Source organism: Hippoglossus stenolepis, chromosome 3 (genome assembly GCF_022539355.2).
Source record: "Hippoglossus stenolepis isolate QCI-W04-F060 chromosome 3, HSTE1.2, whole genome shotgun sequence".
NCBI classification, from domain to species: domain Eukaryota; kingdom Metazoa; phylum Chordata; class Actinopteri; order Pleuronectiformes; family Pleuronectidae; genus Hippoglossus; species Hippoglossus stenolepis.
In genome coordinates this window covers 3,062,405-3,089,646 of record NC_061485.1, presented here as the reverse complement: position 1 = coordinate 3,089,646, position 27,242 = coordinate 3,062,405, and the positions used below count along the sequence as shown (strand labels likewise).

The following is a 27,242-nucleotide window of genomic DNA, read 5'->3' as shown; positions in this document are numbered from 1 at the left end:
ATAAAACCTTTGGCCAGTAGCAGGCAGCAGCTGAAAGCGCCTGACGGAGCAGCAGACGTCTCCCAAGACGTCTGGAAGTTTGCCTGGCTGCCTGAATAAAACATGTTAAATCAATAGCTATTTATACAGACTGGGACTTGGGGGCTGGAACAATAAAATATTATCTATTTCATCTACGCTGCAGTTTTGGTTTGCATATCGATGGCTGTTATTTTACGAGTCATGAATGGCTCTCTATATTTTTATGGGCTTTACACTCTGCCTGCATTCGCTCTCGTCTTATCCACTAACTCATTCTTTCTCTTTCCCTGTTGAGTGGTAGACTCTCTCTCTCTCACTGTTTTATCACTCTCCCCACTGGGGTGAGTATTTTCTGTCCACCCTTCTCTTTTCCTCCCTCACCTCTTTCTTCACCATGTCCTTAAGTTCCTCTCCATTTCTTTCTCCAGCTCCGCACTTGATCTACTCACCCGTTCTCTCTCTCTGTTTCTCTCAAAAGGAGGAGTGTGGGTAATAAACCTCAGGTGCATGTTCTCCTCCCTTCCTCCTCCACCTCCCGTCACCCCTCCTTTCTCTCCCTCTACAGTTGATGTACTTGGGATCGGTAGAGCCATAAAGCTCAGGTTGTTTTATTGGCCAATGAAAAGGCAGGCGCGCCGTACGGCACTGCATCTTGGGTAATAGAGTGCGCGTCTGTGGGGGATAACCCCCGGGAGGGAAAGTGTATGTGTGAGTAGGTGATTGAATAAGTGAGTCGGGTGGAAAATAGTAAAAGAGGGAGAGAGAGAGAGAGAGAGAGAGAGAGAGAGAGAGAGAGAGAGAGAGAATGGTGAAATAGAGCAGATGAAGGCAACAGACGGATGATAGATGCAAAGAAAGAAGAGATGGTTGATGCCACGCCCCTTCTTAACACATTATACATCCTGAACTTTGTTAACTGTTGTGATTTAATAACACTTTGATATTACAGGAGCTGAGTTGGAAGGCGAAGCTTTTCGATTTACCCGTTGATCTACGTACACTCACAAGATAATGAGAGAACGCAGCGAGCAGCCACAGCTTGGTGGGAGCTCGGAGTGGAACCGCAGATCTTTTGTGTGGAAAGGAAGCGAGTTTACGTGGTTCCTCATATCAGGAGGCCTCTCACAAACCTGATGGATTATTGTAGGAAACCATTATTAAGGCCTCTTAGCATTTTCTTGTATATTTCTACAAGAGTTAAAACACTATATGAGGTATGTCCTCACAACCTGTCAATCCAAAAGTTATAATATCTTACTGCGTTGAAGTGTTGCCACAGTTTGAGCTTTTCATGCCCACGTGTGTTTCCATATTCCACTGCGTGTGTCCCTGCAGGAGATTTATGCCGGTTAATATCCGACGCCATAGCTTTTACCCAGCAGCCCTCTCCATCAAACACACCACCACTGCATCGTGTGTGTGTGTGTGTGTGTCTGTGTGTGTCTGTATGTGTGTGTGTGCGCGCTCGCCCTCCTGGGCTGCAGCATTTTGATCTCGAGCCAAGTTTTATGGAAATAAACAATGTTTACGAGGCACCGTTGTGGGATCGCTGCTGTAGAAAGGCTATTTCAATTCAGTTTTGTCATTTTCCATTTTTTATTCTCTGTGCTCCTGTTTGTTTTATTAGAAAATATACTGTGGCTTCATTCCGCACTATCTCACCAACGCAGTCCTGTCATGTTGAATTGTGTCGGCGCTCCGGTGAGGTGTTTGCTCTCTCTGTGTCTTTTACTTCACCGGTATTCGGTTGAGTGAAGTTTCAAATTGTTTACAGCCTCTCTACTTTTCCAAGCATTTAGTGGAAGTTCACATCCAAAGCAGATTGAGTGAATGAAGTAGGTTTCGATCACCGCCTGTAACTTTGTGCACAGACCTCCCTCGACTGTTCACACACACCAGCACCTCCAGGCTCTCACACATTACACTTCATCTACAGTTTGACAGACAGACTATTTGTTTAATATTTACTGTCTCGTGTGACCCTTCACTTCCGCTGTTTGAAGTGGAAACGCTTGATACTTAAAACCATATGTGCGTTTTTTTTGTAATATTAATAAACATGTTCCTGGTTCCTTCTTCACGCCCCTTTGGTCAAAATACGTCCACGAGATAAAAGTGATGATATTTAAATGTGTTTTGTCTTAAAATGCGGTAAATAAGCGAAAGATGATCCCAATTATGAGTTGGAAAGACACAAAGCACCAGTTTCCTCCTGGGTTACACAAATATATGTGACATCTGAGGCAGAATTAGCAGCAGCAGCAGCTTGTTTACTCCTGCAGTTTATGGAGGACAACAAAAAAAGGGTTTATATTCCTTCCCTGAACTGCTGCTCATGACGGGCTGGAGGATTTCAGGCTGTGATTCGGTTCATAAGGGACAATCAGGCTTGTTCCCCTTTCATTTGGGGTTAGGTTTCAAATAAAATTGCATATTGTAAAAATCAACTTTTGCAGCATTGTTGTTTTTCTTCCTTTTGAGCTAATTCTGTGCTCTAATACAGTTATACACCATCAGTAGGTCCATGACGACTGAATATTACTGTAATGTGGAAAATCCTGACAACCAGTTTCCAGCTGCTCTGTCTCACGCTGCATTTTGACATCTCCTGTCCTGCTCATTAGACACATGCCTTTTCGATTTATAAAAAGAGGCGACTGCACAGCGCCCGTCCTGTCCTCTAATGCGTAAAACTTCCCCACAGTTGAATAAAACTTTTCTCTCTTCTCCCCTCGCAGAATGTCGCCCTGACACCTCCCGCCTCGCCTGTAATTTAGGAGGCACCTATTGTTTTAAGTTCCAGCATTTCTGTTTTTAGAAGTTTCCATTTGGGGCAGAGTGTTCTCCTGCTCCGGCGACTTTTAAATGTCAAGACATTCTGGGTCACTACGAAGAGAAAAAAGCAAAACGCACACACACAAACAAACACGAAATGCTGATGCCAAACTCCACATGCACACACGGAGAAAGGCCAACGCAAACACGTATGTACGCACACAACACCCGGATAAACCTCATGTATGTACACGTATGCAAACGCACACAAATCGAAAAGAGAAGGGAATCGTTGGTGTTTTCCTCATCCCGATTTTCTTTTGTTCCCAACGAGATAAGCTAACGGGAGAAAGGAACAATAATCCGATCATATTTCCTCGCTCGCCACCCCCATTGTTCTCATCGACTCTTGATAAGAGACGCGAGAGAGAGAGAGAGAAAGACGGAGGGACAAAGCCACGAGGACTAAATATAGCCTGATAACATTTCCAGGCCGTATTGTTCTCACTGACATAAATATACACAAGAGAGGGATGGAAAAATAAAAGGAGAGACAGGGAGATGAGCAGCGGCAACAATGTTCTAGCTTCATTAATAGACAAGCTGTTAATCTCCATCTCCCCAACTGCTTAATCAGGCCGTTCAATCAGAAGTCGAGAGGCGGGGGGAGCAGCGGCTTCTGGGAATAGAAAATTCAAGAAATGACAGGATACAAGAGCTTTTGAAAGATCTTCTATCTTCCTTCGCAAAGCTCTTGTAATCCTGTCATTCTTTTTTGCTACGGCAGCCCGTTGTGACCAAAGTTAAAAAATCAAAATCAATACCAGCCGCACCCGCAAAAAAAAAGCATCAAAGAGTAGGAACCCGGTTCCCCCCCCCCCCGGAGGAGTGATCAGAGACGCAGCGCCGAAAATCACTCGCAGAAATCAGCCGGCGGTGATAGTTTGACGGGAAACGGCCCGAGTCTGCGTCGGCTGCTCGTCTGACAGACACACACACACTTCCTGTCAGCAGCAGCCGGGATGAGTGACAGGAAGCAACGTCTCCCTCTACATGCTGATGTGGGCCACACATCTGCTCTCGTTCACACATTAAAAACATTTGCTGACAAGCTTTTCACCGACGCGCCGCTCACCACCGATTCTCAGGGATTTACCATCGTGAACTGTGTTTCTTTTTGCATGAAGTGCCATTGTCTTGATATAATAAAGATTTGTTCGGTGTAAGAAAAGGTCAAAAGGTCACTGATGTATCGTGGCTTCTGTGTTGATCAAAGGAAATGACCCTCACCCCCTGTCACAGGAACACGGACGCTTCCTGTTTTCAATCAACACCAAAGCATTAATGACGTAGGAAGTATTTGAGTTGGAACTGAAAGTCAATCCACCACTGGGATCCTGTGACCGGCTCACGTCCTGGTGTCAACATGTTGTTTTGCTCTTATGTCACACAGCAGAGATTCTCTCGGCTCATTTCCTACCCGGCGTGTTGTTTTGAGAAGGTAATAAAATAAAACAAGCTCAATGACCCCTTGTGTTTTAAAGCATTTGGTTTTATCTCCGTTTTGTTTTCTTCGCTGTGTCCGAGGGTGAATCCGACCTGATGTTGGTTTGATTCTCTGTGTAACGCTGTTGATTAGAAGTCAACTGAGACCTGGTTTCAGCCTGAGAGGATGAAAACTCAGGTGAATCACCGGGAGGAGAAACTGCCTCTCGGCTTGTTCCACTTTCCAGGAGGAGGCCGAGCCACACCAGGCTGTATAAATACATCACATTTAAGATACATGCAAACCGAGGGGAACGCAGGGCCGCATTATTACACACAAAATACACACGGCTACACACAGGGTGTAAAGGATACTGGGCCATTCCCCTGCAGGCCCGGCTGAAAGGAGTGAGGCAGAGTAAATGGTGTCAGCAGCTCAAGGACTTGAGAGCCACTCTAAATATAGAGTCTTATTGACAAGAATGGAAAACAATACAGAGGAAAGAGGGGGGGAGAGAGAGAAGGGTGAGAGAAGACAAACGTTCGGGAGGAGATCGACCTCTCGCTCTTCGGTCAGTGACGTGATCCTGTCTCTACGTTTATCTGTTTTTAAAAAGTCTACTCAAAACACAACAGGAGCAGAATCCGAGCTTTGAATGAGTCTGTAATTCTGTCCTAATTCAGTCTGATCTTCTCTGACTTTGTGCAGTTCGCTTGAGGGTCCGTCCACGTTGAAATGTTGTGCGGTCGTCTTGACACAAATCACAGTTTCCCCACTCGGGATACGCATCATGGCTGGCTTGCGAAATATGCGCAGATACGATATTAGATCAGGCAACGCATCTGTTATTTGAAAACAAAAGCTAACTTTCCGTGTTGCACTGAAGCGAGCGGAGCTGCAGCTGTCGGTCGGTAAACAGTGAACACAATCGATGGCGGGATCACCTTTTGGCGATCGCTGCGCTCCTAATGAGAATCAATCATCCCCCCTGTGCAGAGGCCAGAGATAAAGGAAGAGAATGCAACAGCTACACGTCTGCTCTCTTTTCTTCTGCGGAGATCAACAAGAGTAACTCAGTGAAATAAATGCCAGAGTGGCTGCCAGTATCGATTCTGGTGATTGATTAAAGGCCATACTCGAGGAGAGAGGAATTCAGGAGTAAAGTTATTCACACGGAGGACCGGAGCAGAATAACCACATGGAGTACCAGCAGCCTCTTGCTTGGTGTGTTGGATTAAACAGCTCAAAGGTTTGTCAGCAAAACTTTCCAGTATTGCTGCTGGAAATTGAGCAGGTGGAGAGTTAATTGCTTTGAAACATACGAGAGCTTGAATTCACAGGCGATTCAACAAGTCCTCAGAAGTAAAAAGCTCATTCATCTGTTCGGGAAATGAGTCACACGAGCGCCGGCTTCGGGTTTTTGTCTCATTCAGAACACAAACAACAGGATTTGTTTCCGTCTATTCAGGATCATTTCACCTTGAAAATATCCATCAAATACAACAAGTGTGCACATCAGGGCACATTTCAAAATCAACAAAGACGAGGGAATCCATGAAAATGGGTTTCTACATTTGACATAAAAGTTGGATTAGTGTGTAGAAGTCCAAATCTGTGTGGTGATGACATATTTCCTTTAAAGCATAATAAGAAAAGCATAATTCGACTACTCGTGAGGACTGGATGTGTCCAAACCAGAGATTTAAAATCAGAGATGTTGTTTTTGTCAATAACAAAAACAAAGTACAAACACGACCTGCAGAGAAAAGGCTCCTCGTTCTTTTTGTTAATTAAGATTTTGTAGTTTTTACCCAAATACAAATCATTTACACAAAGCAAGGAACATTAACGTTAACCACAGATAAAAAAGGCAGCAAAACGTTAACAGCTGAGACGCAACACTTTCCACACGAGGTCGAGACATGAACATCTCTGGAGTTGTCGGTCGAAACAAATCAGCAAAGCTGTGATCTCATGACTTGCTCCACTGCTTTATTCTAATCAATGTTAGCACCGGCATCTGTTGAGCCGGCAGGGGCTCGGGAATAACTGCACAGAGAGCAGCAGGAGGCCGGCAAGCTAACAGAGAGGACCTGCAATGTCTGAATGGTCTGATGAGGCAATCAAAGAAGAGTTTGACAAGGTCACGATCCGTGTGTGTGTGTCAGTGCTCTGCGTTGTGTAACCGCCGATATCTGTGTGTTGCGTGAGGGGGTCAGAGGGGAGGCGGAGGTGCAGGGAGTCGTACGTGCGATTTATTTAAAGCAACCGGAACGGAGGTTTTCAGTTTTACATCCTTTTTATGTCGGTTTGTTTTTCAGAGTTAAAACAGCTGCTGTGGATTCATGTGTAGAAACATGTAACTTATATTTATTAGTGATTTGCAGCTTCAACACAAACACTGATCACTCACTTTTATTGGTTGTGTTCTGACAACGTTTCCTGACCGTCAAGCAAACGGCACGAAGTTTACATTTAAAGCAGATCAGGCTGAAAATGCTGCATCAAATTTAACCCCAAATGAATCAACCGGGAGAAGAAAGACCGATTGAAGCACTTTGTCAAATTGCTGTAATTTCAGTTTTTCCCGCCCGATTCATTACTACGGATCTGCAGTTTGCAATATGAAGAATCCTGTGACCGAGCAAAGTGGAAGGTGGGATGGACTCATTTAGCAGCAATTGCTCGCTGGCTGATGGTTTGACCCGCTCTGACCAAAGCTAAATGTCAGCTGGGAATGATAAAGTGATGGGATTAAATGGTAATTTGAGGAACCTGCAGTGAAACCTTTTCAAGGGTTTCCAAAAGTTTCCAAAACTTAACTTTATTTCATTAAAAAATGAAAAATCAATTACAAATGGGATCTGACACGTTTGCAGCAGATCAGAGTGCTTTAATAATCCATGTTGTGTGGACCGGATTCTCTGTATTTCACAGAAAAAAATAAATAATACATGTCAGAATATTGTTTATTTCCAGATGATGTGATTGTACTTTTTTTGTGTGTGACATGAATAGAAATAATAGATCACAAGGTTTTTCAGAAACAAAAAACATACAGCTTTTGCTATAATCACTCCTCACTCCTGATGTGCATGAATAAAAAAAGACGGATAGTTTTGTTGGATCAAATCAAACACTCTTGTTTCCCTCACTTCCATCCACCACTCAAACTTCCTCCCTCCATCACGCTGTCCCCAGACATCACTTGTTCCCTCTCCGCTGAATAGAGGACAAGAGGGAGCGAGAGGAGGCGGCCTCGGCCCCATTAGATCCCTCGCAGATGTTTCCTTTAATCCTGGTAATTAGCTGCAATTATAGTCATAGATACAGAAGATGAAGTGATCATATTTGCACACTGAATTAATTCATTTAATTACGCCATAGGATGAATATTCTCTCTTTATGTCGCGTTTCCCCGTCGCTCACTTTGGAGGGGTTTTATCTCCTCGCCCAGGCCTCCTCTTCGTTCTTCTCACTTTCCTTATCTCTCCTCACAATTCTCCCCCCTCCGCCCATCTATCTCAGCCTCCACACCTCCTCCCCTCCTCCCCTCCTCCCTCTCATTGTCCTAGGTGTAATTTATCTGGGCTCTATCCTGAAAAGCGAGGCCCACACAGAGCGAGAGAGAGAGAGGGGGGAGAAAAAAGAAAGTACAAGAGACAACAGAGCGGGATAGGACATGACAAGAGCCCCTTTAGATGTTGCAGATGATGCCTTTAATCCTGTCAATAGCTGCAATTATAGTAATTATCTCTAATAGCAGTGCATTGTGTCGCGGCTCTGATATGTTTAACAGACGACGCCGGGCAGAGGGGGCCGGGGGGGCTCAGATTCATATTAATGAATCCGACACAAAACAAGCCGGAATTGATGATGGTCCCGCGAGGTTTATAGAGTGCGGAGTGTTTTTTAAGCTCCGGGTCGAGGTCTAATGGAGGTCTCAGGGACGGCACTGAGTGGTCTTTGTGCTGCGGAGAGAGAGAGGAGAGGCTGGAGATTGATGTTCGGGAGGTAGAGAGGGGCTTGGGAGAAAATAGGGGCAATTATATGAGAGGAAGATGCTGCCAAAGTAAGATGTCGGTGTGTTACAAGTGTGGGGTTGTGAGATGAGTCGGGATCAGCGGCTGGATTACAACGTAGTGTACATCTATAACTCCGGAAGATCTGATTTTACAAAATGTGTTTAGCAAAGAAGTGAGTCCAACACATATTTAAAAACAATTAAAAGTATTTGTAGCTGAGCCCTTGATAAGTATTTGTATGACAACCTTTCAGATTGAAACCTGAAGCTGCAACTGTAAAAACAATATCTGGATAATAGTAATAATACTTGTGTACAGTGTATTTGAAATGTATTGTACACAGGGATCCCGAGCCCTGAAGCAATCAAGCTGTTGTACTCTGCTTAAGATGTGATTGGTCGACCGAGCGTCTTCTTAAGAATATCACATACATATTAAAATTATAAGCGTAACTTGTGAAAAACCTTTTGTGTAAAGTAAAAAAAGCCTCCAAATATTAACCATGGATCAACATGCACCAGATTTAAGGTGTTTGATAGAAAAATAACATAATCTTAGTCTCTTATCAAATAAAAGATTCTCTCGGCTCCTGGTCAAAGAAAACAAGCACAATAAAGATGCAAGAATTATGATAATTATGTTTGACCGTTGCCCCGGTGAGATCCAGCAGGAAAATACTCTGTGTTTGAAGTTTCTAGTATTAAAAGTTGTAAAAAGGAAGGTGAGAAAGTCAGATTATGCAAAGAAGGGCTGCGTATTTTAATCAGGTGTTTACACGTGTCAGGATGCATCAGGTGACAATTCAATTAAACTGAATATAAAAATCTAATTAATTCAAATAAAACATGAAGAAGTAAATACATGCTTCATAAGTACAGTTATTAATATGTTCTACTTGTGTCTGAGGACTTTCTGTCCTGGATCTTTTTAAACACAAACACACAAACACACATTTACTTCAAGATCACTTCCTAACAAATGTGTTTTAACCACTTACACACACTCGTACTCGTTAGTTCACACGTCCTCTCACACACACACACACACACACACACACACACACACACACACACACACACACACCATATTGACAAACTTCAGAATAAACTTTATCACTGACTACTCGAATAACTTCTCCTGCAAACGTGTTTCATCACTTTCTTCCTCACACGCTCATTCAATACCTCACGAACTTTATTCAACACACACACACACACACACACACACACACACACACACACACACACACACACACACACACACACACACACACACACACACACACACACACACACACACACACACACACACACACACACACACACACACACAGGTCTCGGTGTGAGGTAGCTCCTTGATGCAGTGATATAAGAGGCAGACAGGAGACAGACAACAGGTCAATAATTCATTAGATGGAGAGCTCAACTCAACTTCAACCCGAATAAACCGCCTCTAACCGCTCACGCTCACACACCCGGTCGTGTCTCCGTGACTTCGGAGGACGTCACACTGATTTAAATTTGTTCCCCAGAGACTTTCATTCTGTCCTTGACCCAAACGACGACTGACCCTGACCTTCACCTAACCACGCCCTCGCCTTAAGGTTCAACGTGGGACGTGGTCTTTGTCCCCCTAAGGGAGGCATGTCCCCATAATGTGATGATATGAACAGGTCCCCGCATCACCACTAATACCTGAACCGTCAGGGGACGAGCAGCCCTACTTGTCTCCAGTCAGCTGAAAAGCTGCTCATCGCTAATTCTGACGAGCCTTCGTGTCTATTCCTGGATGTAACACATGTTTGATACTAACAGCACCGGACAGTGATGTGGTAGACATATGACAAACATGACACACTACTACACAACACACACACTTTGAGTCTTGACTGAATTGATGCATCTACAAAAATACCGATCACGTTGTTTGTTTGCTTTTTCTTTAAAGGTGCCACATGTAAGTATTTACTATCACTACACAGCCGGTGTTAGCAGTAACAGCTGTTTATGCATCAAACTATTTTTTGTCGTTGATGAAGGACAAAGACAATCTTAACTCTCATTTGTTCATCCCTTCTGTTCTTCGCTGGTGTCTTGACAAGCGAGGACAGAGCCAAGAGTTTCTCTGACGCCTTTAACCGACGCCACTCACACTGAATACATCACTTCCCCCTGTTGAGTCACAAGCTCTGCTCGAGTGCTACTTCCTCGTCCACTCGTGCTGCATCAGGAGCAGACTGAACGTCGCAGTAATCCACGATCGCCTCTTGATCACGAGGACAGGTATGCAACACAATATGTAAACATCTGTGTCGTGAATTTCAGGATTGTTAGTCCCTCATAGTCTGTTGAAATGTTCGGTTCGATTTGTGTGTTGCTGAATTCGTAACTTAAAAGCAGCGTTAACTTGCTGCGTCTCATTGCACTTTGTGTCATAGAAAACTGATTCATTATTTTGAAAACACATTCGCACAACCAGCCGTTACTGGAGCTTATGTCTGGAAAGGTCTTTCAATTCCAGTAAATCCAGGGCATCTTTAAGATACAGCTTTTTAAAACCAGTTGAAACAGACAAAGCGTCTTTGCTCAACCTCACTAACGCTCTTTTGGATGAACTCAACAAACCGTTAGACGCAAAGTCCCAAAATCCTGGAGCAAACTTTCCCCAAAGACTCAAAGCTTTTATAATGGTAGATTTTTTCCCAACAGACTAAAACAGACTCTTCCACGAGTCTGCAACATAATATAAAGCCTGAAGAGGCCTCACATGAAATGGTCAGAATGAGAGTTGATCAGAAAACATTGGATCCAAACCCTCTTCTACCTGAACTCCTCCTCTCCTTACTCGCTTCCTCATTCTTACTCACCCAAAGATTCCTTTCTTTCCCTTTCACACATTTAACGAGCCCTTGTTCATTTGGACCTGTGTAGTATTCTTGGAAAATAAGAGATAATCTTTATCATATTGGGTCAAAGAATGATGTGCAGATCAATGCACTCATCTTATAAAAAAATTGCGGTCGTATCTTTCTGTTTTCTATCCACCATTCCGCTCTATCTCTGCCTCGTTCTGTTCCCTCCATCTATCTCCTGATGGAGGGAACAGAACCAATCTCCTCCTCTCTCAGCAGCGGCTGACTGAGGTCCAGGAGATTTGTGGCTGAGGACGTACTCACACAGACGCTGCAGCTGTAATGAAGCAGAAATCTGCCGAAAGGCGAGTCAAGGTGAAATGTGAGATGTGGGACAAGAGCTTAGCTTTGAACCTGGGATCAAACCTGCGAGCCTCTGCTGCACAGTCGTAACCCGGTGGTTTCAATCTGAAATCGTATCCATCTGGAAAAAGAAGGCTCACTGCTCAATGGTTTTTTTCTGTTTACCAGTAAACATAGATGTGCTACGTTCACATGTTAGATTATATCGTCATATTGTACTGAATCGTTGTGAAACTTACACTTTAAAAAGTATTTTTCTTGGGTTTCTACAGTTTAAAGCTGCTGAATATTCTAAACCAATGACCGAGATGTATTTAAAGATGGCCGACATGAGAGCTGCCGAAGGTGAAGACGTCTGGATCGTCCCACGAACACGAAGTCCACAAATGAATGTAAGTGTTGTTAGTAGACGATGACCGACCTCGTATAGTGTGATGACTCCGTTGGTTTCATTGGGAGCTTTCCACTGCATGAAGATCTTCTCTTCGTAAGGCGTGTTCTGCAGAGACTCCATCGGAACCGAGCCCGGGACTGTAGAGACAGAGAGTGAACAGAACTTTATTAGGATCATTTCAACGACAGAAACAAAAACAAAAAAACGTTTGGGAAACTAAAGAAACTTTACACTCGTCCCATTTTCACTAAATATCAGTTTGATGTGTAATAATACATGAGTTCGATTCAAGTCAGATGTAAACCATCAATGCTGTGATTGAATCAATGAACAAGCAGTGAAATGTTTGATCTGCTCGGTGACGTGTTTCTTTCTCGAGGTCAAAACTGATGAATAACACCACATATGTTCATACTTTTATAGGCACTTAAAACAAAAGAGAAAATGTGTTTGATTGTTGTCAGCAGGACATTGTTGAGGCTGTAATGAGGCCTTGGTCCTTCACACGTCTAAACAGGACAAATTTGACCCAAACACAAAAGCACGGTTAAACACGACCTCAGAATAAACTCGTGAGCGATTGACTGATGTTGCAAAAGCTCCAGTTTTCCAGCCTCAGATCAACGTCTAACGAACAAGAAGAAGAAAGACGCAGTAAAAACTAAATCATCTCGAAAACTCACACTCAGTGTTGTTGAGAACATCACAAAATATTGCCCAGAATATCCAATAATACTCTCCTCACACACTGGGACAGAATTCGTCCTCGGGTCCGTGATAATCATTCAATATTGCTCCTGGTATAAATAAATCCACAGGCATATGGAAGTGAGCACAGAGGGAGGCAGCATATTGAACTGAGGGTAGACGGAGAGTGGGAAGAGAAGAAGGCGAGAGGAAAGGGAAAGAAGAAAGGGAGGAATATTGCGTTTATGAAATTTCACTTCCATTTTCATTCATCATTTAATTCTGTTATTTGAAGTTTCCCACTCATCAGAACTGTTAAGTTACTTGAAATCTAATTTCCCCGACAGGCAGAATGAGAATCGCTGCTTCTTTCAGAAAATCGTACAATGAAAGACATTTGCTCAAATGAACTGTGACGTGGGACATTATAATTCTTGTATTTTTCAAAAGGCTGAATTTTTCAAGTATATATATTATCCAGAACTGAACTCAGAGGTATTTTCTGAAAACAAATAGGGTCCAATTTTGCTCATTTTCATTACAAACAGACTGAATATTAAAGTTTTACTAAACTAGACAAAGATATCTCACTGAGAAACATATTTATGTGTTTATATGAAATTTATTTTGTATTTTTTTTAGTTGAGTTAAACCGTTGCTTTGCTGACACAACATGTAAAATGGCAGAATATCACTCGTGATGAATACAACAACAGAAGCCGATCAGCTCCACGTTGTCGGTGATTTCAAATGAAGGAAATGAGCTGTGATGATGTCACGCGGAGATAAATCTAGACAATGAACAATAGAACAATTACTGAGACAAAAACCCAGAGCAGAGACTGGTTTTCTTTTGCTTCAGGCACATGTTCTGACTCGCAGCTGGGAGCCCCCCCTTCAGTTACATCAAACTCCTTTTCATATCGTAACTCAAACAAACTGTTCATTAACTTCTATTATTCACTCAACGTCAAGGAACCGACTGCCTCGTGTCAGGAGGGGAATTCACGCCCGATGTCTAAATGCTCAGATGTTCCCTCGAGGGAGGCTCAGTGCTGTTTGTGAGTCTTTGCACAATAACTTGTTTTTGTGTTGTTCTGCACCTTTAATCAAGTGAGTTGCACCTGAAGTGGAAAAAGGTAGTTTGAGGCTAAAATTTAAACTTCTAGCTTTAATCTGAGACATGATAGATTAACCACTGTAGCACTTGTTTCACCAGTTTCAGGGAAATTAAAGCATTTAAAAAAAAAACACCTCTATGTAGTGAGACCTAGAATCGAACTAATCGTTCTTTGCTCTCTTACGAAGGAGGAACATCGGCTGAGGAGCAATTTCAGTAATTTCTGCAGAGACCTAAAGAATACAATATATAAAACTAAGAACTACGGGCTGAGTAAAAAAAAGTAAGTTGTTAAAGTCAGCAGTTTGCCCACGAGTTACATTTCAGACCTGTGTGTGCTGGGGAGAGCCAGAAGAAGAAGAAGAAGAGGAAGAAGACGAGGGATGGAGTCAAAGTTTAAACAGGACAACACCGAGTCCTGGGGACATCACTTAGAGGATCAGCGGCAGGAGAAGCTGAAGGTAAACACCCGCGTGTAGGGTCGTAAAAAGCCCTGAGCTGTGACATTCACACAAACAGCGAGGGGCAGACAGGTTTACGACTCCACTCCGCACAGGAAAAAATCCACCAGGTGACAAGAGCGTGCACGTCTCCGCCCACGTGCACGGGGTCGAGAGCAGAGAGATCTCACAAAAGTGATTCACGGAGGAGAGAGAGAGAAAAAAGCAAATGAATCATAAAAAAAAATAATCAAGAGCCCAAACGATATGAGGTTAAACATGTGGGTCGTGAGCTGTGTCGCGCTCTCGGGCTTTATGAGGCCGCGCTGACAGAGAGGACGTGTCAGACACAAATACACACTGTTACACACACGTCCACACCTTTTCACTACGACACACAACGGCGCTGCAGCACACACTGAGACGGTAACGCACACACTTCATTGAGGGGTGTGAATTGTTCTAAATGTTGAGGAGAGGGAGACAGACGGCGCCTGGAGGGACGGGTGACGGCAGTGTGTTAGAACGTGTGTGAAAGTGTGTGTATTTCCTGCCTTTCCCGTATCACCTCGTATTTCTGTTCTCGATGATCGCTCGACGGTGGCAGGAAGATTTTTTTTTTTTTAACCAGGCTGTGATCTCTCGCCTCTGATCTGCTCTCACCTGTGTATAATGTTAATGATGGACGTAGTTTATTCTGCTGTGAGCCGCTGCAGCCGAGTGTCGACACGGTGTCGGTCACACAACGTGAAAAATGAGCCTGAAGTTTGTATTATTGTCTTCGTCTCCAGTGGAACAAAAGCTTCACAAGCGTTTACAGCCACAAATTGAATCCAACAAAATCTGAAAAAAAGATGGATGTGCCACAGTTTTTCCTTTTACTCTTGAGGATTTCACCTAAACATGTGATTCACAGCTTCCACTGCTGGTGTGGAAATAACATGGGTCTGATGTGAGATCAGATTCCTCTTCGGTCCGGTGTCACCGCGTCACATTACTAAACATGCACGATAAAGCCAATTAAACTGAGAATACAACACAATTTCTAAAACCAAGAAATGTTGCACTGGTGTTGGACGCTGGTGTAAAGTGCAGCCGACCTTGTTGTTCTCCTCCATTAATGGTTGACGACCATTAAGTCTGGATTTTGAAACTTTAAACCGATGACTCGAGGTTCAAAGCATCACAGAGACATTCCCTTCTTCTAGATCCTGAGAAATCAAAGTGCTTCTAATTAAACGTAAGAATTCAGTCTCAATATCACCTTTTTGAATTTGTTATTTTTCGATGATTTTAACCTTTTCAGTGGAATCTATTGGAAAGTAAAACAAAGTAACTGAAAACACTTGGCACATCGTCTTTCCTCTGAATTTCCTGCTCAAACACACATTTATATGTATTTATAATATTTTGGGGAAGCACTTTTCATTCACCACACCACTAAATATGTACATAAAGTATAATTAACCATATTGATTTGATTAATTTGTGTGATTTAGCGATGACCTCACTGATATGTTGTCGACAAATGAAGATGAATCAGACCGATTCAGTCATCTGGATCCAGATGTGGATCCAGATGTCGACTGAGAAGAGTCGTGTGGACATAGTCATATTTTCTGGGCGATATAACAAATCTAGAGGATTGTACAACATTAACTGATGCTATGTTTTGCTTAAATGATATCGTGTGATTTTTGGCATATTATGACATCTACATAGTTAAAAAGAATGAAACATTAATAACACTCCTCAAAACCAGTCACTTTCTAATTATTGTGTTTACATAAAAACACGACGACGCGGCATGTTTGAGTCCTACCTGGGGTTAATGTCCCCGGATGAACCACTGTTCATAGACACCAACACACACACACACACACACACACACACACACACACACACAAACACACACACACACACACACACACACACACACACACACACACACACACACACACACAGAGAAGTCTAACATAAGAATATTTTGATTAGTAATTCCAAGGTGTTGATTAAGGCCCCCGTCTGTGGAGCATATCAAATTACCTTAACAAAGAAACGCAATTAGATGCTGCCATTTTTATTCAACACCTTATCACTCCTCACTTGTGTGTCTGTGTCTGTGTGTGTGTCTGTGTGTGTCAGTTGTGTATGAGCCTTCTATGACTCGCTATCCGTATTACGACTACTACGACACTGACATGCTGGTAACTTGTGTGTGTGTCTATGAGTATGTGTGTGTGTGTGTCTGTGTGTGTGTGTGTGTCTATGAGTATGTGTGTGTGCTGTGTGTGTGTGTGTGTGTGTGTGTGTGTGTGTGTGTGACACAGAAGACAACAGGCTTCATTGAAGAGATAACAGCAGCTGTAACACATTAATCATAACTTGATTAACTTTCACCATCGTGCACAATGGACGGCCTCCTTCATTAAACCAGCTCCCTCTCTCTTCCTGATTCTCACTTCCATTCATCCTCCCATCAATCTCTCTCCTTTATTTTCTATTCCTGTTGTTCTATTTACTAACTTCCTCTCTCTCTCTCTCTCTCTCTCTCTAAATCCTTAGTTCAATTTGAATTCTCTTTGCGGCCATGAATTAAATCTCAGTTTCCTCTGCCGCGTTCATTCCTCTTGTTTTCTCTATCGGCCTCTTTCCAGGCTTTTATTATGATAAGCAACCGACCTGCTTGTTTATATGCAAATTTTGACTTTTATTCATTGTTCATTGTTCAGAGGTTTGAAGCAGCAACTTGTGTTGAGCTGAAGTGATGGAGATCGGCGATGTCGGGGATTATTTTGCACGATGTGTAATCGAGATTGACGAGAAGATGCTGCTGCAGCTCAGTGGAATTTCACCAAATAGAAGTTGAACCAAGTAACATCCAACAAATATGTAATAAATACTTTGGTTTGAATTCTCCGCAGAAGCTGGAGCTAAAACCGAGTGTTTCAGACAGAGGCTGAAGAGAGGAGCTGCAGCGATGGACAGTCTGAGGACACTGATGTGTTTTCTGAACATCAGAGCATTTAAACATGTACAAGTAATAACGATAATCACAATTATTAATTTTACAAATGCATCCCAATGCAAGTATTTCGTATTCTCATGTTCTTTTTGTAGGACTATGATTTTCTGGAGGAATCACCTCATAAGGTCTCGTGCACACGTATGGAAACATGCAGTAATCCATGGAAAATCAATGTTTCCACACGGACGTTCTTCTTGTTATTTCAGATTTCATCACAGAGGAGGTTTATCCTCCCCGGGAACACAAACACATCTTGATTGAACGCCGGCAGGCGGCAGATAGCAGCAGTGCTGCTGGACTGGATTAAGATTAAATTACACATTGTGATGTAAGGATTACAGGACAGGGCTGTGTTAGCTGTTGTGATTTCAGGCCGTTGGTATTTTCCTGGGTTTTGAAGGAAGCGTTAGCTCCCGACGGTCTGAGCAGGTGTTTCCCACCAAATTGGATCATTTTTCTGCAAATAAAATATGTTGTGTCTCGCCGAAGCATATGTGGCTGCATCCATGAAGATTAAGAGCAAAATGAAATTGTAAGAGAATTCTAGGAATGTCACAGAGGACCCTTTCCTCTTTAATTATTTTCATGCTCATCAAATATTTGTAGAAGTAAACATTGGTTTTCTGTCCCGTTGGGTTTTCTGGTTGTTTTACTTGCTCGTGGTGTTGATAACTTGTTCTCTGCTGGTGGATGGATGGTTAACGGTGGTTCTTCTATAAGCTGACCATCAGTTTGAGGTGGTTCCCACTCACCTCATTGAATCGTCAAGAGTTAAAAGTTCTACTAAGTCTGGATTGAATGAGTTATTTGATGCTGTGAAAACAGGGGGAAGGGTCTGACACCTCATCATCAGGTTAAACGTTTCTGTCCAAGTGCCTGGAAGTTTTTAGAAGTTTCGAACTTTTTTGAGAGTAGAATATAAGTAACAAATTACAAATACTTCTATATATATATAAAACTATATACATACTAATACTAATATGACAAAGCACCATCTCCATAAACATGTGAGTGTTGTTTTGTATACAGGGACATTCAGCATCTTGTCCTGTAATCTAAGAGTTCGGTGATGAAAACACGATGTCGCTGTAAAACAGGATAATCTGTTAAACGTTGTGATGAAAACATGTTTTGAAGATTTGGTTCTTAAACGAGAAGAAAACCCAGAGCAGCAGCGACACAGGTCAATGAGAGTGAATCTTTTATTCCTTTCAAACTTTGCTCTGATGAGCTCTTTGTGGGTTCAGAGCATTTTTCTGATCCTCGATTTACCAAAGAAACAGTTAAAACTATTAAAAGACCACAGACAAGTGCAATTGTTCGACTGAATGACTTTGATGAATTGTCTTTTAGGTAAAAAATGACAGCGGTTGAGAAACAAAAATAAAAAGAACAAACGCTGCCTCTCAGAAAAGACCCTGCACTCTGAAGAGAGACGGATTATTAAGTCTCCACGTCTGTGATTGTCCCCGGAGCGAGAACAGAGTTCTACTCTCAGACAGAGACGCAGGGTTATTCATAAGGATATAAACATGTCACAAATATGGGGGATTTAAAATCTGTTTGTAATATTTAATATCTGCTGCCTGACCTCTGATGGGATATCGAGCCCGTCAGACGAAAACAACATGAAGGCTGATCGCTGTCAGCTACGTTACTGACAACATGTTATTTCTGATATTTTAGAACAATGCTAAGCCCTTTTTCTGTTTTTGCAATTAAATTTGATGTCAAATGTTTCCATAGAAGCATTTCATGTGATCTAGAAACGTCAATCTAGAGCAGTCGGGCTGCAGTTCAGAGTCTTCAGGAGCAACGATCGATTGTTTTATCGTGGAACAGGTTGATTGGGTTAATAAGCTAAATGTTAATATAGGTATCATATGTGTAAAATGTTGAAGCAGGACAGAAATCAAAGATTGAGGTTCACTGTTCACTTCAATGTGAGTAAAGGACACTGAAGAAAAACGAGATGCAGCGGAATAAAGAACGATTTTACTGTTTTTAATAAAGACTTAAATATTAAGAATCCCTTTTTTGTTTAACAATGCAACCTGGGTAAAGTAATGAATGGTTCCCTGTGAAGATTTGGACTTTACTAGCACTGTCCAGTGATTATTTGATTGTGCTTTGTGTGTAGGTTGCATGTAGTTGATGCTTTTCACGTATGTGCCGAGGATTTCATGCTCCTCCACTGATAAATACAGAGATTCTGACTCTAACCAATGCATGATTTAAGGGGGGGAGGGGGTGTATATCATCTTTAAACCTTCTCATGACCGACATTTAATTGCGTCAAATAAAAAGAAAAGGACGTTGAACCTCCTCACTTAGTGGCAGATTGTCAGTGTAGCTTCACTCGGAGTTAAAGAGGGGGAAACCCTTTGCTCGAGGGCACTTTGACGATAGCTTGCTGATACATTGATCCACCGTAATGCAGGTGGCATTCCACTGCCCTCAGAACATGTTTACCGATGCAAAGTAGTTGTGTAACGTTGATTCGTGGAGGGAAAGGTCAGCGCGGTGCGGGCGAGACAGCTGCACGACTTCCCGTGGCACATATTTGATGAATAGCGGCCCGGCGGTGAAGCAGCTGCATTGAGCCGACCTGACAGCTACCTGACAAATAGGTGTTTCACGGTTAGGTTAATAGGTTGGTGTGTACGATAAGTGGAGCCGACGTTTGTCTCTGAGGCGAGTCTCCTTGTGTGTTTGTGTGCAACTGTATACGTGTGTGAGTGTGAGAGTGTGTGGTCTCAACATCGTCTTCTGTCAGTATGAGCGGACAGACAGCTGGAAGAGACACGTGGAGTTTATGAAACACACAAACGTGGGTTATTTAGAGAGTTGTCTTTTAAAAACAGCCCGACCTCCCAGTGTGTGCAATTATGTCGACAAATGCAACAAACAACTATTGCAGTGTTATTTATTTTTTTAAAAGAATGCGAAGATGTTTGTATTTTTCGGTGTGTAGGTTCAAACTTTTCACTTTTGAACTCGTCTCCATCCACGAGCGGCTCTGCTTCCTCCAGAGTGAAACTTTAACCTTGTTTAGGCATTTTTCACTTTCTGACTTATATTTCTTGAGACACTTGAACTTCTCATACACTCCGGGAGGCAATTAGCGCTGCGGGGACGAGCAGCGGAACAAAAGCAATCAGCTGCTGCAGTAAACATGGGGGATCTTTAACTTTTCAGCAGCGTGGAACCAAGAATATTTTTCTAGTGGATGTGTCATAGTAACAAAGCTGGATGTCTCATACTGAGACAGTCAAAGGGTTCGTGACTGGGTACACTGTGTGTGTGTGTGTCTGTGTGTGTGTCTGTGTGTGTGTGTCTGTGTCTGTGCATGTTAATATGCTGTAAATCTTAGAAGTGTAGCTTCCACTGGGTAAAGCAATGGAAAACAAGGACATGCAATTTAAAGCTGAGAAAATGGCAATTTCATATCTTAATATTAAATACGGCATCATGCCTCTCATTATGGGATAACGCATATCTCATAAGTAACATTAAATAGTAAAAGATGTATGCATACGTAGTGTGTGTGCGTGTGCGTGCGTGTGTGTGCGTGTGTGTGTGTGTGCGTGTGCGTGTGTGTCTGTGTGTGTGTGTGTGTGTGAGTGAGAGAGCGAAGAAGAATCAGCTTCATTTGCAGCAGCTCAAGCTCCATAAAGCCATTAACGTACAAACAGCAATTAGCCTCCGTGTGAACAATTGCTGTTCTGTTCCCTAATTACTGAATTACAACTAGGAGATTAATGATGGTTAAATAAAAAACAATTAAGAACAAAACAATTAAGGATTTTCTTTTTTCTTTTTTACCCCTTCTCCCCAAAGCCATCGCTGCTCCCCAGTAACGCTCTTCTGTTGTCAGGGTTCAGACAACTTACGCTGTGTGTGTGTGTGTGTGTATGTGTGTGTGTGTGTGTGTGTGTGTGTGTGTGTGTGTGTGTGTGTGTGTGTGTGTGTGTGTGTGTGTGTGTGTGTGTGTGTGTGTGTGTGTGTGTGTGTGTGTGTGTGTGTGTGTGTGTGCGTTCAGCTCGTAGAGGTACGGGTTTTCAGGCTGAAGCGTGATGTTCCCCAGAAGCTAGATTCCGAGGATATTAGTTATGAGATCAGGAGAAGAACAGCGAGCCCCGAGGAGGTCGGGGGGGAGAGATGAGAGATTTGGGATCATTAGAAGGTTTTTATCCTGCTTATCAGCCGCTGCTCTAATGGACTCCAGCTATTCCCCGTTTATCGCCTGCATGTTGTTGAGAGGAATGTGAGGCAGCCGTGAATTATTAGGAGGCAAAACACTCTGTTCTGAATTAGTGGAACACGGAGCCCTGCGGAAAGGAAACAGGAGCTTTAAATGTTGTTTTGAAAATGACTCCGGCTGCTTGGGAACATTTATTTTTGAGGAGTGTGTCAGCACCGCACAGCTTTTTGATCAAGGGCAAAATAATAGCACATTGCTGATGATTAATACAATTTTCTGGATATTGCAGGGATCAAACCCGCGGGACTACAGGCCCAGCGTGTCTCTGATGAATGCCCTGTTCGCTTCGGGCGGTTTCATGCATTGCTTTAGTTATTTAGTTCGTTAGTTTTTTTTATTTCCTGATCACCGGAGGGTAGAAAAACAGAAAAACATCCCAACAAGACATTCTGCAACCAGCACGTCAATAAAATACTTTACCAGCAAACAAGAATTTTTTAACCCTGAACTATGAGAAGACAATAAAAGCTCAAACTCTTAGTGTATATTCCATTTTCTTCTCCTCGCTAACTGTCACTTTGTTTGAGCGTTTAATACTCAAACCTTTTTTAGGAAGAGACTTTTTCACTGCTTTAATTTTGGTGATAATACAAATAATGCAGGTTTGGGCTCTAAAGGTAATTTTTTTAATCTCCTGAAGATGTAATATAGTCAAAAGACCTGGGTCACAAAAGAACACGTCAGGTTTTGGCCGTAGATCCGGTCAAAGAGGTGGATTATTACTTTGTGATGTTCAATCAATGTGATTAAACTCAAACATCCTCGAACTAAGAGGCCTGAACTGCTGGAGAGTGGTTTCCCAAACCCGCCTGTCGATGGGTTGGACAGCAACATTCCTACTTTGTATTTCCTGATGGACGAGCCTGGGGTTCTGCAGGTTTCCCAGTTTCCCTCCAGTCTATACGACCCAACCTGCTGTTGCTGTACAGTGAATCATTCTCTGGAGGCTCCAGTCAGACCTCTGCTGGCTGGAATATCTAGTTTCAACTCACCGTCCTCTTCTGTCTGTTTGACTATCTCCTCGCTCTCCTTGCTGCCCTCGGGGTTGGCCAGCACCAGTCTCAGTCTGACGGTGACGAAGGGCCGCAGCCCCCTCAGAGTGTAGTGGGACGACGTCTGGATCAACTCCTCTGCCGAGAACTCCTGCTGGTTGAACGCATACTGGTACTGCACCTGGAGCGCGAAGGGAAAGAGAGGATTTGTTCCACTGCAGCTACAGAGATAACCAAAACAAAACCGTCCTTAACTTTGCAAAGCTGGGAAAGAATGTGTATTACTGTGATGAACACTGTGCTTTGCCAAAAGTTAACTTGTTAAAACAAAAAGGAACAATGCTTTTCACCAATGCTTTCACGGCGGAGAATAATGAACTCCCACACAAAGCAACAAGCATCAGGGAGTTTGCAGCTGCAGCAGAAAACGTGGCCGGCTGTGCGTACCGTCAGATTGTAGCTGTGGCAGCGTGTGACCGCATATCCAAACGTCTCCCACTGTATCGTCAGCTGCCGCGCTCTGACGTCCACCACGTTGACGCTCTGGGGACCGTGGACTGGATCTGTAGAGGGGGGGAGAGAGAGACGGGCAAGTTAGTTCCTCGATTCAGAAAGAGAGAGAGAGGGCAATTTGATGGACAGGAAACATTTCATTGAGTACGTGGACAGATTTCTTTTTGCCAGCGCGGCACCGGCCACATCCGAGAAGTTGAGCTTTTCTTTCTAACTCGTCCAGACAACACAACACATCTCCCGTGAAGGAACGACTTGTCCATTCACCCCGTGCACCAGCTCAAGTTCCTCTCAATGAACATTCCTCATCACTACTTTCCATAAATTGTGCAATATGACAAAAGAGCACCACTTAACTCTCCCGGAGCAATTTGTGTTTGTGATTAAGACCTTTTGCAGCAGCAGCCATGCGTTAAATTGGGGGGAAATTGTACGTCGAGTTAATCAGTCACGGCACGCTGTTTGCAAAGTGACACACGCAAAACTTAACTGCTCAATTAATCTTAATTTTTTTTAAACTGTGTATTTCATCGGTTTTGTTTCGACAAGAAAAACAAACACTTTGAATCCACTTTCCTTCCAAACAGTCGAGGTTTGGTTCAGTAGATCGACGAGTTCGACTCATCACTTAGAGTTTTGCGGGAGCAGGATTTTGACAGCAGATCCAGTCGCTGTGTTTACTGACCGACAGCGGGTTTGTTTCAGTGCCGCTGGTGGAGCACGGAGGAATGGAAGCATGTCCAGAGTTCCCAGGCTGTGATCTGTTGTGGACAGATTGTGCGACCACCAGTTATGTGTCAAAACAGAAAAGCCCACAAAACCACAAGCCAGCGATTAGCACATAAATCCCCATGTTGGTCAGCAGGCATTTGGAGTTTTCCCATATGTCATCCACACGTGCACACGCCCCGCACGGAGGTACAAATCCAAAAAGTGCTCGAGGAACATGCACAACCTGCAACAGGCACACACACACACACACACACACACACACACACACACACAGACACACACAAGGCATTGTTCCAGCCATATGTTGGGCTCTCATCCGCAGGTTTGTGCTGCACGACTGACTGCACACTGACAAGCCTGTTCAAACCGAATCTTTCTGTTCACCTAATTACTATCAGCTAATGAAGGCACCCAGAACAGCTCACCAGATACTTAGTGGAGCTACGGGGAAATTCACAGCATGAAAATAGAAAACTTTACCCACAATATGTGTGTGTGTCTGTGTGTGTGTGTGTGTGTGTGTGTGTGTGTGTGTGTGTGTGTGTGTGTGTGTGTGTGTGTGTGTGTGAAATCTGGAAAGAACAGACACCTGCACAGGAGGAATGATTTTCTTCTGGGGCTCTGAGGTGAAAAGCTAATTCAATGTGTGTGTGTCCGTTGTTGGAGGAACAACGTGACTCGTGAATTTGTGTTATTAAAGATAATTCTACCGTTCGACAAGAAGAACAACTCGGATTATTTAGACTCTGCTGATACAAAGTTGTATCTGTTGTTCTAGTTGCTTCACTGGAACCTAAACTAAAGTCAATGGTAAAACCTTGTCATGGTTATGATTCACTGATTCAATTTGAAGGAGCCAAACAAATGGATGCTGCCTCCCCTAATAACGGATCGAGCTCTTAGACTTAAACCTAATCCTCACTTTAACCCCAAAAGACTGTGCATGAAGCCAGTTTCATTATGAGCTCGTTCAAACAAGCTACTTACTGTAAATGTTGTTGATCCGCTAATGAGACGAGATTAGACAACGGCACCAGAGATAAACCATCTTAGAGGCCATCTGAGATGGGAGGCGATTCGATTGTTTAGTGTGTGTGTGTGTGTGTGTGTGTGTGTGTGTGTGTTAATAGTAATGAGTGTGTACTTGTAGTTCAAAGAGAACTCTTTTCTATGTGTGTGATTATATTTGTGAGTCTGAGTGCAGACTTCAGACTCCCTGTGGTGCCTCATGGCTTAAAGAGTCTGTTTCTACTTAATAAAAACCAAAGCCTGTAAAGTAATTTACCATTCATGGATAAGACACTGGCAGACTGACATTTGGCAACAAAGAGAGCCGCGAGGGGGTGGTGGTGGTGGGGGCTGATGTATAACCCGATCCTCAGGTCAGCACAGCAGGAAACAAGCTCTCACACATCTGACTGAGACGGAATCAGACAACCTGGCATCCGCTGCTCGCCGTCTTTCCACTTTAACGAAGACAAAACTCCTGCAGGTCGTCGTGACGCACTCGAACTCCCACAAAGACATTCGCTTTTTATTCTTACCAGATAATAAAATGAAATCCCTCACGAGCCTGTTTGTCTGCAGGCAGCAGAGGCCCTCTGATTTCCATCAATCAATGATGAAGAGAAGCAGAGATTCCAATACAAAGGCTGAGCTCTTGATTTTAGGGGCCAAAATATTAAATGAATCTAAAATATGCATCTTAATAATCCAGTTAATGACCCAGTAGCCCAGTGCATGCTGGGATAGCTGCAGCCACAACAGCACGAGTTCAATCAGTTCACAAAATGTGTCTCTGCTGCCGGACTGATGAGGAATAGAAAAACACACGAGGACAAAAACATTTCAGTGGAAATTAAATAAAAACTAAACATGATTCCTGTTTTCAGAGTCAAGGTCCTCCAGAGAACAACAAGTGAGCTAACGTGTAATTATGCTCCAACAGATGAAGTGATGCACCGTAACGAACGCACACACACTGTGACTCCTCAATTAGTGCGACACAATCCCACAGCACAGAGCCGGAGAGGGAGAATGAAGTCATACAGTTTTCCAGAAGAACAGCAATAAATCAAAGCTCCTCTCTTGTTTCTGCAAAGACTCAAAACCATGTTAGCGAAATCGGATTTATGCTCTGAGGTCTGAGGGGGGACGGGACGAAATACAACAGACAGCAGCCGAATAAATCCCCCGTCCAACCATCTCCCCCACCACCACCACCACCACCACCCACTTAATCCAGGAGTCTTTCAGCTGGGTATGATGGAAGCTAATCTTTCAGATAATCTGGCGGTCGTGCTCAGTTGGAGACGCTGCTAACAGATTGTGAATTTCTGGGTTGGGGGAAGTGGATTAAAAAAAATAAAATGAACAACAGAAAGAGCAGAGAGGCTGCTCGTTAAAGTAAAATCTAATTAAAGCTTGCATAAGTGTTGTATTTAAAAATAGTAATTCACGTTATTGTTTAATCAAAAACTAAATTTGCTTTCAGGATGATTATCTGACTCCCTGTTTCCTCGTGTTTCCGGCGTATCTCTTGTTTCTTCCGTTTCAACCCGAGGTCAAACGTTTGGGAGAGAGGAGACAGAAAAACATGAGAAGAGGAGAAAAGATGAACGGAGAATGATGAGGTGAGATGCTAACAGAGGGAGAGGTGGAGAGAGAGAGAGGAGGAGGAGAGGTTATTTGAATCATAACTTTGTTTACGTCGTTTAGTCGATGATGGTTTCTCCCTGGCTGCCATGAAAAATACCAGATCTGTCGCATCATCCATCTGATTTATTGTCTCTTCCTCTTCGCCCCTTTTCCCTTTCCCCTCCGTCAACATGCGTCCGTGACTGTGACACGTGGCAACAGGTCGAAACAAGCAGCAACAGACAGAAAACACAGGTACAAACCCAACCAGGTGAATCTGGGGGATAGATGGATGTCTGGTGAATATCTGTGAATGAACGAATCCCCCAGTAGACGGGGGGGTGGGACAAGAGAGGCCACGTCTGTGTGTGCAGAGGAAGAGTCATCGTCGCTCCGGAGGGACACCGTCCCACCATCATTAATCAGGACGGGCCAAGGGGTTGGCATGTGAGCCATCGCCCACTGTGAGAGGGCATTTCACATGGCACAGCTGGCAGCAGTGTGACAAGGCCAAGCAGTGAGTAACAGTGCACCAGGGGATACTAGTGGCTCATTGGTCACTGTTAAAGGACAACAGAGCAGCCAGCAAACTACACCGACCACAAATAGCACTTCGTTGCCTAACGTGCCAGAAGGTTGCTCTGGTAGAGTGTAAGGTTTTTAATAGATGCAACCTGGTCGCTATTTCTAAACTGGAACTAAAGACGTCCTCCCTTTGTACAAATTGAAGCCAGGATACCACAGACCTGGGTGCGGCCATCTTGAGATTCTGATGTAGAGTGGGAGCTGTGGTTTAAAGGTCCCACTGACACGCAACAAGCTCAACTGACTGTCAGTAAGTCTGAGGCATCGATCTCGCTGTTTCAACCCATTTAAAATAACATAGAACGTAAAAAACCTTGACCTTTTTAGTT

The 27,242-nt window shown here is 43.3% G+C and overlaps 1 protein-coding gene across 13 annotated transcripts in view; it reads right to left on the bottom strand.

Moving 5' to 3' along the window:
* Nucleotides 1–27,242, bottom strand: part of ptprt (protein tyrosine phosphatase receptor type T) — a 254,304-nt gene that overhangs the window by 115,068 nt on the left and 111,994 nt on the right. For all 13 annotated transcript variants that reach the window (XR_004695112.2, XM_035152935.2, XM_035152937.2 and 10 more), the window contains exons 9-11: nucleotides 22,894–23,009; nucleotides 22,447–22,627; nucleotides 11,943–12,052 (exon numbers count right to left, since the gene is read on the bottom strand). Coding sequence is in view for 12 of the 13 variants with exons in the window: in XM_035152935.2 (XP_035008826.1) it covers nucleotides 11,943–12,052; nucleotides 22,447–22,627; nucleotides 22,894–23,009 (407 nt within the window). In the remaining variant the exon portion in view is untranslated. The remainder of the gene's footprint in view (nucleotides 1–11,942; nucleotides 12,053–22,446; nucleotides 22,628–22,893; nucleotides 23,010–27,242) is intronic.